General features: G+C 33.5%; 3 protein-coding genes across 3 annotated transcripts; 1 reads left to right on the top strand and 2 right to left on the bottom strand.

Moving 5' to 3' along the window:
- The first annotated feature begins 4771 nt into the window (after window positions 1-4771).
- Window positions 4772-9731, top strand: LOC18044147 (mitochondrial substrate carrier family protein C). Its single transcript, XM_006436156.2, has 7 exons — window positions 4772-6391; window positions 6666-7083; window positions 7363-7507; window positions 8177-8292; window positions 8386-8464; window positions 8614-8847; window positions 9069-9731. Exons 1-7 carry the CDS (start codon window positions 5224-5226, stop codon window positions 9414-9416), a joined length of 2508 nt encoding a protein of 835 aa, XP_006436219.1. The 5' UTR covers window positions 4772-5223; the 3' UTR covers window positions 9417-9731.
- Window positions 9732-9971: 240 nt separating this feature from the next.
- LOC18044146 (ATP synthase subunit d, mitochondrial) lies at window positions 9972-11910 on the bottom strand. Its single transcript, XM_006436155.2, has 5 exons — window positions 11614-11910; window positions 11133-11214; window positions 10554-10618; window positions 10380-10466; window positions 9972-10303 (listed from the first exon to the last, which is right to left on the bottom strand). Exons 1-5 carry the CDS (start codon window positions 11782-11784, stop codon window positions 10202-10204), a joined length of 507 nt encoding a protein of 168 aa, XP_006436218.1. The 5' UTR covers window positions 11785-11910; the 3' UTR covers window positions 9972-10201.
- Window positions 11911-14717: 2807 nt separating this feature from the next.
- On the bottom strand, window positions 14718-15676 carry LOC18044145 (LOB domain-containing protein 1). The gene is made up of 2 exons (XM_006436153.2): window positions 15371-15676; window positions 14718-15251 (listed from the first exon to the last, which is right to left on the bottom strand). Exons 1-2 carry the CDS (start codon window positions 15641-15643, stop codon window positions 14907-14909), a joined length of 618 nt encoding a protein of 205 aa, XP_006436216.2. The 5' UTR covers window positions 15644-15676; the 3' UTR covers window positions 14718-14906.

The following is a 15676-nucleotide window of genomic DNA, read 5'->3' as shown; positions in this document are numbered from 1 at the left end:
AGTGACAAACTCAGGTAAGTGTTGCCTTAAATCAACCTGATAATCAAGGCCTTGCATCACTACTGAATTATTTCTCAAGCCACTGAAAGCAACACTCAGATTATGAGTACTAGAATTATAACTAATCCATGCCTCGTTTCTTCTCCCACTTTTAACATCACTCCGTAAAAGATACATTTTTCTTTGATTGCACATAGTTGATATCGACACCAACATAAACATCAGATTTCTGCAACAAATGGGATCGATGAGTTTAGTGGCTCGTTGTCTTATTTATCAATAATAATTAAGAAGGCAGTCCTAGCAAATTAAAAATAAAATAAAAGGAAAAAAATTGAACAATTGTCGAAAAGAAAAATTCCATGTATAACTACTCAAATGCAAATTTTAAGAACGTAGCTAAGTGAACTTCCATTGACTGACTATCTTCAACCTAATAATATTTTAAAACTACTTATTAATCAATCTGACAACAAGTAATCGAAAGCGTTCAAGAGCTACTACTTGTATGAAATAATTTATCAACCAAACAAAATTAATTCGAAAATTAAAAAAATAAAAAGAAACGAGAAGGAGAACTAACAACCTGATCCATGTGGGTGTGGGAGATAAAGAGGAAATTTTGAGAGATAGCTCGAGAATGGCGTTCTCGATTTATCGAATGATAAATCGAGAGAGGGGCAAATTATGCAGGTCTCGTGGCCTGCTATCGACAATTCTCCCACTTTCTACTCTTGTAATTGTATCCCCCCCTCACTCTTCTCCTCTTCTTTGGCTTTCCTGCCCTTCTGTAATTCAATGGCAGCAGAGCAAGCAATCAATCGCCTGGATTTGCAAAAAAAGCATTAAAACCGTTTAATCCGGTAGCCCATTTCTTCAATTAACCAATTCAGCCAGTTGCCATGCGAGGTTAGTCTCTCTTTATCCGTTCGATCGAAGTGCAAGACATCTGACGGTTTCAAATGTGCTGATCGTATGTTACGTTAAACGTAACTTAGGGATTGCCAATTGTTTTTGTTATCCGAAAAATGGTACCGGGGGCATCGATATTTGTGAAACGACACAACAGCCCGTGAATACACATGTCAACTTATAATTTCAGCCACCATAGCCCACAGGCCCACAGGCCACTCATCGATTTTTTTTTATTTAACAATATTTCCGTCGGTTTGTCTTGTTAAAAAATATATATATATATTCCAATTGAATTGTGCCTAAGAATCTTTAGCTTCGTATTTTAATACTAACCAGAAAAAAAAAATGATTTCTTTTTCTTTTTCCTTTAAACAAATATGAGTTTAACAGTTTAATATTATCATCCTTTGCCGTCCTTGAGTTGGCTTGAATCCTAAAACAAAAACATAATCATCTCGATCTCCTTTAGAAAACAAAATATGTATTCAAGTGTTTTCAATTATTTTTTGGTTAGTGGACGAGATTCAAATCACTTCTCATATAACCACAAACTAAAAGCAACGGCCTTTTTTCACCCTCATTTTAGTATACTACATTCGCTTTAAGAAATATTTCAGCAAATTTCACATGAGGTGGTTCACGTTTATTTATTGAAGATAAAACAATTAAATAAGAAATTTTAGAAATTATGAAAATCTTATTAATAGATTAATGAAACACACATTTTTTTCTATTAATTTTTATTCTCAATTATGAAGCCTGATTATGGGTGCATTTGATATTAATATTGGACAACTGTAACTTAAAATTTACAGTAGTAAAAGTATTTGGTAAACACTAATTGCTTAATTTAAAAGCTATATTAATATAATTTTTTACTTGTATGATGAATAATCTATTATATTTTTAATAATTTTATTAAAATTATATTTACTATATATTATTAACTTTTGTTTGATAATTATAAATTTTTTTTCACAACAACCGTAGCTTTTAAGATACAACATCTTAATATCAAACATGCTCTATATCCAGTGCCACAGATGGCTTGGTCGACTGCGGGTTAAAAATTATTGAAAGATGTTGTGGGCACTGGTTTTTGAGAAATCCAAATAACCCATGTGTTTTTTAAATTTAAAGAGCACCTAGAACCATAGGGGCTGGTGAAATAGTAAGAAACAGGAACGTGGGGTTGTTGGCACTTGGCACACACTCGTTGTCAATCCAAATCCGATTCCTACAATAAGTCAATATTCAATCACCTCATACAATGAAATGCCTCAATAACCAAGAAAATTATAAATAATTTAGCCAAAATTAATTAATCTATAAATTAATAGATTGTTAGTTATAAATGTATTTTTTTAAACTATTAATATCCAATATTCTTTTGTTGACGTAAGCTTCAAATGATGGTTCTACTATAAACCTACATATACAAAAAAGGTACTTAAAACAATAATGAAACTGAATACTTTTTTTTTTTGTTGAGATGAGATATGATAATACCGCACCAAATCCTCTTTTTGCAATACGATATTAGAAGTGAAATCTAGATCAATGTTAATTTCAAGAAGAGACAAACAATACTAAAATTATATTTTACGAAAGCAATGTATGAAAGGTTGTTGCTTGGGCAATTTTAAGTTTTCTTTATCTGTTTTTTTTTTTTGTTTAAATTTTTCTATAATCTTGTCTTTAAAATTTTATTATGTTAAAATATAAAAGGGAGCTGAACACTATTTGTTTTAGAGCCAGTTTGGGAATGTTGTAGCTTTTAAAATAATTGTTGTTAGCTGTGCTATAAAAATAATTAGCAGTGAAGAATATCAGTTAAGTATTTAGTAAATTTTGTTTTAAGAAATACTGTGAGTTTTGAAAACAGTTATGGACGTTTGATAAATTTTACTATTAAACTGCTGAGAGAAAATAAATGACTAAAATATACATAATATAGGGTAACTTTTACTTATACATATAAAAACATGTGCATATAATATTTTTCATTGTGTATTATAATAATTTTTACTAAAAAAAAATTATAATTTATTGATTTTACTTTATTTTTAATTTTTTTATCTTAAAACAATTGATAATTAAATTAATAATATAATGAAACAAATTTAATAATAATTCAACTAACAAATTTATATTAATAAATTAATATTGATGAATTATAATACAAATTTATTAAAATATTTATTTTGTTTCTAATTTGAATAAGGATAATTTTGGGTTTAGATAATAATTTTAAGGATATTTATGAAATTGTATTAAAGTATAGAATTGATTTTCAAAATCAGAATCTAAAAGCTACTCCTTCACTGCTTTTTAAAATCAACGGTAGGAGATACCGATTTTGACAAAAGTGATTTTGTTTTTTGTTTTTTAACAAACACTAAAATTAGCTTTTAGATTTTCAAAATTACTTTTAAGTCTCCTAAAAACAATCCCAAATGAGCCCTTAGTGGTTGATTGATAATAAAAATTCTCTTAGAAAGGGTCGTTCTTCTTTGCTTTCATTTTGTGCCAGAAAGTCAAAACATATCATATGAATTTTGTTACATATTAATTAATCACTTATTAATTTATATAATCAGTAGATCCTCAGGTAGACGGAGACAATAACTTCTTTTATAATGTATTATCTTACAAATTTATTAAATAATACAGTGAAATCTTGAAAACTTAATAGACTAGCACGATAGAAAATCTATTAATTTAGCGAATATTAATATATCAATAAATTAATAAATTATGAATTTATGAGGAAATTCCTTATTTTTGAAAGATATAATCATATATATGTATTCATTCACCTTGATTTAGTATTTATTATGTTTTATTTAAATAAGAGTTAGTTGCATCACTTTATGTATTAAAAATGTCATATAGAGTCTATCTCTACAAGAAGACAATAAAAACTAAAATTTATGCATTACATAATGAGTTAAAGATGAGATTCAATTCTAAAACATTATCAAGAAGTTGCAAATAATATTGAGAACATATTTTACAAAGTCACACGATATATCATGTCGATTTATTTTCAAATTAGATAATTATTAATTCATATAGTAGCGGGTCTTACAAGAAAATAGGAATTTTTTTAAAAAAATTATTATCTTATAAATTTATTCAATTATTAATTTAACCTGGATGACTCTTAAGTCGGAACTAATAAAAATTATTATTTAGACATATTAAATTTAAGGTATAAAAGAAATGCCCCAATTATTTGAATATATTACCCCTAAGGATAAATCTTTTTGGCTATCTATTTCGACTACCGAAAGATAAAGTATATTATTAATGGAGGTTGTTATGTTACATAATTATGTAACATACATGATTATGTAGTAACCGTTAAATTTTCATCAAACGATTGTGAAAATAATATAATTTTTTTTTATCTCATATTTTTACAATCGTTGAATGAAATTCAATAAGTGATACATAATCATATATGTTACATGATTATATAACATAACAAAAGTCATTATTAATTCTTCTACGAAAGGAATCAAATGATTACATTTTATCGCATAATCCATTTAGGATTTATTCCTTCATTAATTTATTACACACTAAACGACATCAATACAGAAACAAAATTAAAGTAATCAGAACTCTTAAAACGGCCCAAGAGGCAATAGCCGTTCCATCTAATCCTACAAGGTCTTACGTCAGCTTCTATCCATTCATACTCCTTCGTTATCCAAATAATTTATTTATTTAAAAAATAACAAATAATAACCCTCCATTTTATTATTATTGTTATTTTATTCCTAAATTTCACTGAAATTTGAAGAATAATAAAAATTAAAAAATAAACTAAAAAACCACAACTTCTATCTCTTATTCTTCTTCCTCCTTCTCCCTCGGCCTCAAACTGAAAATTTGTCTAATTTTAGATTTTCTTTTTCTTTTTTCTAATATTAGCCCCTTTTTCGTAATTTCATATCTTTTCTAATCTTCAATTTCACTATCAAACTGTGCTCAGAATCTGTACTCTACAGAAGGGAAAAAAATTTTAAAAGAATGATTTTCCCATTTCGTATCTAAAAAATTTTGAACAAATTAACGAAAGCAAATTCCAGATAGCTTTTGGCTGTTTTGGATTCAATTGATGAGCTTTCCTGCGTCGTCGTTTCATCCTCTACCACCGATCTTATGGTAACAAAATTTTCCGCTCACTGTGATTTTGTTTGTCTCAGGTATTTTTCTTAATTTCTGCGGACATGTTGGTTTGTTTCTGTTGTTGAAGTTGGAAATCTTCAGAGAGTGTTATTAGATTAACAGGCAGTAATGGTGAGTGCAAATGATCCTATTGAGTCGTTTTTTAATTCGATTCAACATTTTAAAGAAACGCTTTCGCCGATAGAGTTAGGAATTAAGAAAGCGGCGAAAGATCTTGAAAGTTGCTTGGTAGCTGATAAGAAGAATGTAAATAATCTTGAATTAGTTAATGGAAATGAAAAGAATAGTAAAATACAGACGTTAATGAAGAAGAAGGGTAATGGTAATAGCAGTGGTAAAGAGTGTGGCAATGGCCAGTGTGTGGGGAGTGAAGAGAAAAAGAAAGGTTTGTTGTCAATTAGAGTACCGGTGAAGACATTCCTAGGGATGTTTTCACCAAATTTCGGGAAAGTTGAGGTGGTGTCGAAGAAAGGAGTGAAAGATAAAGCTTTGGATAAGGATGATGGGTCTTGTATGAACTGCTTGCAGTTTGCGGTTGCATGGTCGTTGTTGTTTAATGGGTTTGTTCAGTCTTTTCCAAGTCCGTTTAAGATGGGGAAGAAACGGATTCAGAAGTTGGGCGAGGAAGATAAAGGGCATTTGAGTTCGTGTGTGGATGGGACAAAATCGAAGGTTTCTTGTGAGTTTAAGCGAAATGAATTAAAGGGTCAGTTAGATAATGCATGTAAGAATGATGGTGGAGCAGGCGAGGGAAAACCTGTACTGCTCGAGTGTTTCATTGGGTTTGTATTTGATCAGCTGATACAAAATCTTCAGAAGTTTGATCAGCTCATGCAGGAAAGTGATCAGAAGGGTTGTGATTGTTCGCCGTCATCCTCACCTCCCTCTCAATTTGATCATTTGAAGGCACTTATAAGTATTTGGGAAGGTCGAAAAGCTGAGGTAGATGGATTTTTAGGGAACCTAAAGTTTGCGAGAGTAGGAGGTATGCCTTCTAGCATAGTTGGGGTAACCAATTCAGTCAATGAAGAGGGAGAAAATGGTGTTAGTTCAGACAGTAGGGAAGAAACAGGGGGTAATTCTGCACAGAAAGTGGCCGGTGGGATACTTAGTATTCCTTTATCAAATGTGGAGCGTTTGAGATCTACATTATCCACTGTTTCATTGACAGAACTGATTGAGCTCTTACCACAGCTGGGGCGAACTTCTAAAGACCATCCTGATAAGAAGAAACTTTTCTCTGTCCAGGATTTCTTTAGATACACAGAGGCTGAAGGTATAGTTTTAATGCTGCTCAGTTATTTATTGAATGTTGCATAATTCTGGTTTTTAATTGTTTTGGGGGGACATAGATTCAGTTTTGGCTAAAGAATGGTTTGTATTGTGCTTTTCAACTACAGTCATTGGATCCAATGGCTCCATATGGTTATTTTTCTTCTGATGGAAATGATAGTTGCATTCTTTTGTTTACTAAATTTTCAAAGTTGTAATCTTTGTTTACACAATTGTCCACAGCGATCACTACTCTTTTAACTCTTCTACTCCTATAGGTAGGAGATTCTTTGAGGAACTGGATAGAGATGGCGATGGCCAAGTTAATTTGGAAGATCTAGAAATTGCAATGAGAAAGAGAAAGTTGCCACGGAGATATGCTCGGGAATTTATGCGTCGTACTAGAAGTCACCTATTTTCAAAATCATTTGGTTGGAAGCAGTTTTTATCCTTAATGGAACAGAAAGAACCAACCATTCTCCGTGCTTATACTTCTCTCTGTTTAAGCAAGTCTGGAACACTGCAAAAGAGCGAAATATTGGCATCATTAAAAAATGCAGGACTTCCAGCAAATGAAGAAAATGCTGTTGCTATGATGCGGTTTCTGAATGCTGATACAGAAGAATCTATATCATATGGACATTTTCGGAATTTCATGGTTTTGCTGCCCTCTGATCGGCTGCAAGATGATCCTCGGTAAGATTAGTTTACTTATCTGAATGAGATATAAGGTGCTAAAATCCATTTTACTACTGTAATGCCTTTGTTCAGAGAAATTATGACTTCTGTAGTTTGAATAGGGTATGAGTGGTTTCATCTTTTTCGTGGGATCAATGCTTAGGGTGTGAAGAATAAACTCTGGGAATGAGATTAGGGATAATAAAGAAACTGTTTTTTTTCTTAAATAACATGGTTGCTTTGCAAATGACCAGGTTACTTGAATCTGTTAGTAACTTCTTTTTGTTATACATACAGGAGTATTTGGTTTGAAGCTGCGACTGTTGTTGCTGTTCCACCACCAGTAGAAATACCTGCTGGAAGTGTTCTAAAATCTGCACTGGCTGGAGGCCTTTCATGTGCACTTTCCACTTCTCTGATGCACCCCGTCGATACTATAAAGGCAAATCCCTGAGCTTAATCCTTTTGTAGTCATGTAGCGGCATTTATATTATTCATTTAACCTTTTGAATAATTGCTTTTATGGATATAAAATTTACAAAAATTAGGAGCCACTTGGATGTTATCGTAGTGCCAGGAAGCTAGCAAGCAAGCAATGGGTTTTATCATGTTTTAGTCATGCTTTTAGATGAGTACTTTTGAGAACAAATAGACATGAATAACTAAAAGAGTCTCTAAAAGTCATGCTTTTGCTTAATAGACCATAATGAGGAACGCTATACTTGTTTCATTTGTAGTACTGATTTCTTGTTGGGCCTTGTTTATCCACTTTGTGCCACATGGTAGAATATGACAATCATATCCTATTAGGCTCTTTCAGATAGGTATTCTCCTGATGGGCTGTTGCATCCTTCTTTATGGGCCAGTAGGAGCATCACAAAGGAAACAAATAAACACTCGAATTGTCTAAAGATAACTTAAATGATGTTCTCTCTATGCCTTCTGCACTGCAACATGAAACATTGAAGCTAAAAGGTGTAAGGCGGAAAGAGAATTATATTTATCTTCAGGATTATTTTGTTTGTACAAAATGTTGGATTGTTGATATTGACTTAGTCCTGTTCTCTTTAATGTTTATAATTCTTTTTTGTGATGGTTTTTGGTATACCAGACTCGAGTGCAAGCATCAACTCTTACCTTCCCAGAAATTATTGCAAAGCTTCCACAAATTGGAGTGCGGGCATTATATAGGGGTTCAATTCCTGCAATTCTTGGACAGTTTTCAAGGTTTTTGTTGCAGTGGTTTCGTTTTTCATCATTTTTCCTTTTACTTGGTTGCATTAATTTGTAATTCTGGATGCTTTTCTTTTGATTTCACAGCCATGGCCTGCGAACCGGAATATACGAAGTAAGTAAGCTTGTGCTATTAAATGTTGCTCCCAATCTACAAGAGCTTCAGGTAATGATACCAATCTGTGACCTTTTTCTTTAACTATGCTCTGAGAGTCAAATAAATTGTACGTCTAAAATTGAAAATTGAGAAAAAAAAAGAACTAATAAAATGTATATGCTGATTTCAATTCTTATCTTTATTGGGATGTTTTACAGGTTCAATCTATATCATCATTCTGTAGCACATTTTTGGGGACAGCTGTGCGGATTCCTTGTGAAGTACTCAAGCAGCGGTTGCAGGCTGGGCTATTTAACAATGTTGGAGAAGCTATTGTTGGTACTTGGCATCAGGATGGTCTTAAGGGTTTCTTCCGTGGAACTGGTGCCACTCTTTGCCGGGAGGTCCCATTCTACGTTGTTGGCACAGGACTTTATGGAGAATCCAAGAAGGTAGAGATTTTACATTGGATAGAATTGAAAAAAATTTCTAAGCGCTAATGGTATTTTTTTAATTCATTATTTATTATTTCAGTGCATTCTGGAACAATTATTTTCCCTTTGTTGCCTTTTTTTGTGACTGTTTTACCAGCAGTTTTGTCCAATTTTTATGTTAAAAAGGATCTTGCTAAATTTTGATCGATTATAACCTGGGTTTTGTATGATAATTTTAGATGGTCCAGCAACTTCTTGGGCGGGAGTTGGAGCCCTGGGAAACAATCTTTGTTGGAGCTTTATCCGGAGGGCTAACTGCTGTTATCACTACACCTTTTGACGTTATGAAAACTAGAATGATGACTGCTCCACAGGGTCGAGCTGCAACAATGTCGATGGTAGCCTACACTATACTCCGTCATGAGGGACCCCTTGGCCTATTTAAGGGAGCACTGCCCCGATTTTTCTGGATTGCTCCTCTGGGTGCTATGAACTTTGCAGGCTATGAGCTAGCTAAGAAAGCCATGGACAAAAATGATGAAGTAGCAGATGAGTTGTCCCAGAAGAAGTTGGCTAGCTCTGGATAGATACAAGTAATAGTCCTACTACTAACTCATGGAATTTTGTCTTGAGCAAATTAGTGCTGCCTGAAAGTTTTGTGCACTTTCTGAAACAACTAGCGGCATTTGCTTCCAATTTTTATCTGTCGACAAGTCTTCGGTCTGCCTTTCGTTTTGACATGGTGCTTTTCTTTCTTGCGGAACTTTATTCGGTCGCAAGGCTCAAATACTTTATTGATGAATAGTCCAAATACCTTGCTGGTTGAAGTTTTGTATTGTGCATTCAAAATTGACATTGCTGTACGTTTTGACATTTTGTGCAGTTAAATTTTCAGTTTTATACCTACTGTTTTGAAGTTTTATGCTTTGATGAAAAACCTCAACCACTGATCACAAATAAATATGTTCTATTAACTAATTCAAGAGACTATGGACTCAAAGGCCGTGCCCAATCGATTGGAATTCCCCGTCGATGAACATGACTGATTGATTTCTAATGTTTTCAGACTATCACTTTGTTCTAGAATCAAGATTGTTTCCCTTGAATTGTCTGAAATATATGAAATTCGGCAATATTCACCATGAGATGAAACATTATTTGCTCTTTAAAGTTAAAATGTATGCATTGCCACGAAAACTGAATGTTTAGCATAGATGTGATCAAAGCTCAAATTTTTGAAACCATGAGCAACAGGTTTATGCAAAAACAATTCGAATGATCATTATTATTTAACAAGCTGGGAAAACAGGGCAACTTCAGAAAATCTTGGCCGAGCTAGGAAATGCAGCTGCTAAATTGAGCAAATGTGTGATCAATAGCCCCAGTAGTCATTCCTGATTTCATCATCGAACTTCTTTTTGAGCTCCGGATGCTTTTCAAAGTATTCCTCAGCGGTCATGGTGCTGATCTTTTCCTGTTCAAATGACAGGCGTGAGAAATCATAGACTGTTACATGTTAAAAACAAATTACACGTCCGTATTCCACTTACCTTCAGTTCTTGAACCTCAGCTATTTCTTTCTCCAAACGCTCGGACTCCTTAAGAGATTTCCCTTCTGCTTCTTTCAATTCCACCAGCTATATACCATAAAAACAAAAAGTATCAGATAAAAGGGAAGGAGTTGATACAGCGAGAGAGAGAAAGAAAATCATGTTGATCCTCACCAAAGCATCAAACTTAGATTTGTATTCAGGGGTGACTTTGTCTACATACTTTGGGACCTCTATGCCTGCCAGAAATGTGTTAAAAAAGAACAGTCAATTAGATGAAATAAGATTATTTTAGAAGCCAAGTTGATTAAAACTGCAGAAAAATGAGTCAAGAATCCAGTAGGCTGGCTCTCTGGTTTCAATCATTCCTGGTTTCAATGTTTCTGATGTTTCTGAACAATGATAAGAGGCACACACTCAGCAGCATAACACTATCTCAGGGAAAAGACGCCTTCAAAGTGTCTAGATTGGGACGAGAAACCTCACCTAGTAATCACCAACACTTGTCTCCTATTATTACCTGAATTTGGATGACCGCTGGCACAAAGCATTCACAGCCAGCCAAGCTACGGCCAGGGGGCAAACTTCAGGTATTACGTATAAATATATCTAGGACAAATTTTTTGCTGCAAACCCAAGTTCCTTTTGGACTCAATTAATAAAAACATACATAATATTGCTCAATCTAACTACTTACAAATTCTGGTAGCATTTGACAGATACATTATATGCCATAATGAATTAGAAAATTACTTTCATAAGCCTGTTTGTACATGTCCACCAAGCGAGAGCCAATTCCTTTTCTGTAATACTCCCAGTCAATAGGTTCAGGTTCCTGAACAAGGCAGCAATGGTGTTATTACTCTTATCAATAATTATTGAAAACTACAATCCTTCTACGAATGATCTCTGTAAACTGCCAATTCAGAAGAATTTATAGAATTACCTACCATAAAAAGTGTAATAGGATTGAAATTTACATTTTTTGTTCTTACAATTAGAAATTTCAGCTGCAATGCCTACAGTTAGATGCCTAGCACAATATTAACTAATTAAATACTGCACTCAAAAAAAAAAATTCAATCATTTCATTTGGGGGGGGGGGATCGAAACTTTAAATCAATCAAAATGTTTGATTGATAACAATACGATGTAGAAAAACCCTAAGCCACAAGATCTAGCCAAAACCACACAGGATGAGAACAATCGAGAGAGAGGAAGAGTGTTTAGGTACCTGGCTGAACTTGGTCTGAAGAGTGGAGTTGACTTCGTCGAAAGCGCGACGGAGAGTGGCGAACTCCTTGCGTGCCTCATCGGAGACCAGCATCTTCGCCATCCCTTCCCAATCTATGGTCCTTCCGGCCTTGAATGCGACGTCAGCTATTTTCTTGCCAGCTCCGCTCATTTTCTCTCTCGACTGATTTTCCCTTTTTCTTTTCTCTTAATTTTTTGATTTTCTCAGCTCCCAAACAACAAGCTTTTGTGTTTTCTGAGGGTATCAAAACAAAGAATAAGTGCTAGTGACAGAGAGATGGCAAGCCGTCTCTTTTTTGTTTTTTTTTTTGCTCCCTGGATATTAGTTTGGGCTCAATCCAGTTGAACTAAAAACTATTTCTGTATACACCCAAACTTATTCTAAGTGGACTCTCCCATTCAGTTAAAAAATTGCTTAGGTTAAGGATTCAATTGGTTTAGGCCCAAACAGTTCATTGCAATATTTTTTTTTTCCTCTTTTCTCAAGTCGTTTTTTTTATATCTGAAATCTAAATAAAACTGAATTAATATGAATTCTGAATAGAGATGAATATTTAAATCTGAATAATATATATTTTTTTGTCTGAATTACTAAAAATAAGCATTAATATTTTTTATTTTTTAACTTTAAAAAATATGAAAACCAGAATTTTTACATCTATATCCTTACAAATTATAAATGTTAAGCAATTAATAACATCTCAAAGTATAAAAATAAATTAATATATTTTCATGACATAATCAACTCAATTGAATACAACCCTTTAATATTCAAAGTTACTATATGTTAATCAATTTTATTATTGTTTATGATGTTTCATATGAAAAATATTCATTTGAACTTATAAAGATAAATAATGTTAATTTGAATAAAATAAAAATAAAAATAATCTACCACTATATTATCACAAGTTATAGAGATGGACAGTAATGCTAATTATTAAACTTATTTAGGTATGGATGAAAATTAATTAATTAGACAGGTATATTTTGAAGAATATCAAACAGAGTTAATAACTTAACTGATTGCAATTAAGTCAATTAAATTATTAAATCGAAAAAACAAACAGCCCCTCAATCTGTCAGATTTAGACTTGAGAGAAGGTACCTACGAGAGTAAAATAAGTGCAAAACTGAAGTTTTTGTGATGAAATTGTAGATTAATGAATCTTTCACGAAAGTAAAGGGTCTAATAATACTGGGATTTTGTGTTCAAATTTGTGAAAGAACATTAACAAATTTGCTTTCAACACAAGAAGACTTTTCCCTCTCGTTCGAAGTCGCTTCACCTGCGCGTTCATGTATAAACACAGAACGCCCGTCAAGGAGGGTAAATGATAGCGATATATACATAACCAATCGAAGTTAAGAGTTCTTTCCTTCACATCATTTTCTCAACTTGATTTTCACCAAAAGTCATTCCGAGTCTCTTGGTCGTGATTGTGTGGAATTAATTTCAGAAAACTGGGTTTTTGCTGCCGTATCTTCTATTCAATTAATTTCCTTTTCATAGGGAAGTCTCTTTGTTCCCATCACGAACTGGATCTTTACTTATTGCGGCTTCTAGCATTATCTTTTTTGGTTATGTGATTGAACGTCAAGAATTCTACTAACTGAATAAATCAGTGTGTCTCGTGATCGCTTAAAAGTACTTTTAAGTTTCCAACAATTCGTGATTAAATTTGTTTACAAATAACTACAATATTGTTTGATACAAATATATCCAGAAATGGCAAAAATCCATTTCTTGAACTGTATTAATTTCGAAAGTTTTGCCAATCAATTGTATAGAACGAACTGTCTTAATTATATAGAAACCAATGGCGTCTCGTTTCTATATTTGCTAAGGGTAAAGCTAGATGAAAATCATGTGGGAAAGAGGATACAAATGTCTTAGATTTTTCTTCTTCTTTTTTTGACAAATTTATACAAATTTAAGATACACGGAATGTAATTAGTGTGGCAATTGACATTCTTGTTAATGCGGTTTAGCCACATCATTATTAATTATAAGATGAAGATTTTCCGTGTGAAAGTATTAATACTGCATGTCAATTAAAACGCGACGTGTTGTATATATGCAAATTACTCAATCTCTGTAGATCAACGTCAAGTGTTAGGCGTAACATTTTTGCGTAGCCAATATGTGCCACGTCGTTAAGAGATAGCTAACCTTGGTGGGTACGTAAATTAGAAAGAGTTTAAAGGGCCTGGTTGGTTGGTGTATCAAGACTTTAATATAGGCACCGAAATTTGAATGGCTTCCATAAAGGCATTTGTAAAATCGATAGGCGCAAACGGTTTGCAAAATTCTTGTACTGTGAACGTCGACCACTCAATGGTATAACGATTCATTAAGTAGTATTAATGGTAGGATCTGACGGATCCGACAATTAATAGTATAATGCCGGTTTAATTAAAGAGACAATACTTTCACATTGAAATCGGTTGAAAAAAAAAATTTCGGTTAATTAATGGCTCCTAATTGGGGGGACAGAAATTATATTAATATGCGCAGATATCACCGTAAAGATAAGTTATGGGGTCCAAGGAGTTGCAGTTCTTCAAAGTTTAAGAATTTGACCGTGTGGTGGTGGATACGTTTTAATAGGTTAAATCACGTACGTTTGTCAGAACAATAGGTTAAGGTTCGATAGAATGATGGTGACAAGCGAACTTGAATGGTTCGTTTAGAGAGTTGGGAGGCCGATCTCCGAGCCTAACAAGTAATTCAAGAAAAAGATTTCGATCTTAATTGAAATTAGATTTAACTTATTTAATTATATGCAAGTTTTATATATTGTGCCTCCTTTATTAGGTTTAAAATTCATTTCAGAAGATTTCAATTTTTTTTTTGAGAATTTAAAAGTTAATTCTTATATTTGCTAAAATAAATTTACACCCGTTATAAAATTTCTCAAATATTTAAGTGCACTGCAGATTCTCCACACGGTTGATTAAATTTATAATACAGTTCACAATAATTATTTTTTATGTTAAAGTCTTTCACTGTGTCACCGTCTCTTCTTAGGCACATTATTGATTAAAAGCATGCTATGTGCATTTTGATCATTGCCAATTATTTTAAGATTTAACAGAAAAATCAGGATGAAGGGCACAATCAACAAATTTATCGCAATATTTCTTTCCGGACTAAGTTTACAACCCATAGTATACTTCAAATGAAACTTTTCTGTCTAATTCATTATTACTAATATCTCTCTTCTTCTTCTTCTTCATCAATCATCAACTTCATGTAAATTAACTCTAATTTTAAGTCCAAAGAGCATCCCAAGTGGAGGCAAAATCCTTGTCATCTAAATAACATGTGGTGGCGTCGTCGTCATTGAATTGCTGTTGGGGCAAGACCCTATTCATGGTTTCTTGAGGAAATTGTGTCGTCATTTCCTTGCAAATTAGGGCAACCAAATTGTCTCGTTGGCACTGCATGCTGACCGTCTCGGCTTGTGCCTTGGCCAACTCTGCTTGAAGCTTAATCACTTGTTTCTGGAGTTGACTAATTGCACCCGCGCAGCCATGCACCGGATTTCGGATTCTAGCGTTTGCTTCGTAGACCATGCTGCTCACTGCATCTGATCGTTGACACTCTGGCAGTCCCTGAAGAACACAATGTTTTGTTAGTACATACAAGGGTAAATGCTAGCCACAAATAAGAGTAGATGCCAGCTCCTTCTGTCCCTATAGTTTGAGCTAATTATAGTCCCTGTCATACATACCTGCAAGCACTTGATGATGTTGCTAGCTCCGAAGACTCTATGAACAATGATGAAATTTTGTGGTTCAGTTGGTGGAAAATATGGAGCTAAAACACACTTCTCGTCGCATCTCCGGCGAAGGCTTTTGCAAGCTGCGCATGGACTAAGAACAATAGGCGGTGGGGCAGCAAGATTTGGAGAAGATTTTGAAGGAGAGGCATTAATGCTTGGAGAAGATTGAAAAGAAGGAGAAGGAGAAGAAGAAAGAGGGGGAAATGTAGTGTGCATGGTCATGAAATTGATAATATAATAATGCAACTTTGTCGC

Source organism: Citrus clementina, unplaced genomic scaffold (assembly GCF_000493195.1).
Source record: "Citrus clementina cultivar Clemenules unplaced genomic scaffold, Citrus_clementina_v1.0 scaffold_4, whole genome shotgun sequence".
NCBI classification, from domain to species: domain Eukaryota; kingdom Viridiplantae; phylum Streptophyta; class Magnoliopsida; order Sapindales; family Rutaceae; genus Citrus; species Citrus x clementina.
The sequence above is the reverse complement of the archived record's forward strand: the minus strand, read 5'-3'. Positions and strand labels throughout refer to the sequence as shown.

Excerpts from the sequence above, each read along its gene's own strand:
- LOC18044147 (XM_006436156.2), top strand. The coding sequence starts at position 5,224 with ATGGTGAGTGCAAATGATCCTATTGAGTCGTTTTTTAATTCGATTCAA. Across the intron at positions 6,392-6,665 it reads TAGATACACAGAGGCTGAAG|GTAGGAGATTCTTTGAGGAA; the intron begins GTATAGTTTTAA and ends CTACTCCTATAG. Across the intron at positions 7,084-7,362 it reads CGGCTGCAAGATGATCCTCG|GAGTATTTGGTTTGAAGCTG; the intron begins GTAAGATTAGTT and ends TTATACATACAG.
- LOC18044146 (XM_006436155.2), bottom strand. The coding sequence starts at position 11,784 with ATGAGCGGAGCTGGCAAGAAAATAGCTGACGTCGCATTCAAGGCCGGA. Across the intron at positions 10,619-11,132 it reads GTACAAACAGGCTTATGAAA|GCATAGAGGTCCCAAAGTAT; the intron begins GTAATTTTCTAA and ends CATTTCTGGCAG. Across the intron at positions 10,304-10,379 it reads CTGAGGTTCAAGAACTGAAG|GAAAAGATCAGCACCATGAC; the intron begins GTAAGTGGAATA and ends TCATTTGAACAG.
- LOC18044145 (XM_006436153.2), bottom strand. The coding sequence starts at position 15,643 with ATGACCATGCACACTACATTTCCCCCTCTTTCTTCTTCTCCTTCTCCT. Across the intron at positions 15,252-15,370 it reads ACATCATCAAGTGCTTGCAG|GGACTGCCAGAGTGTCAACG; the intron begins GTATGTATGACA and ends TGTGTTCTTCAG.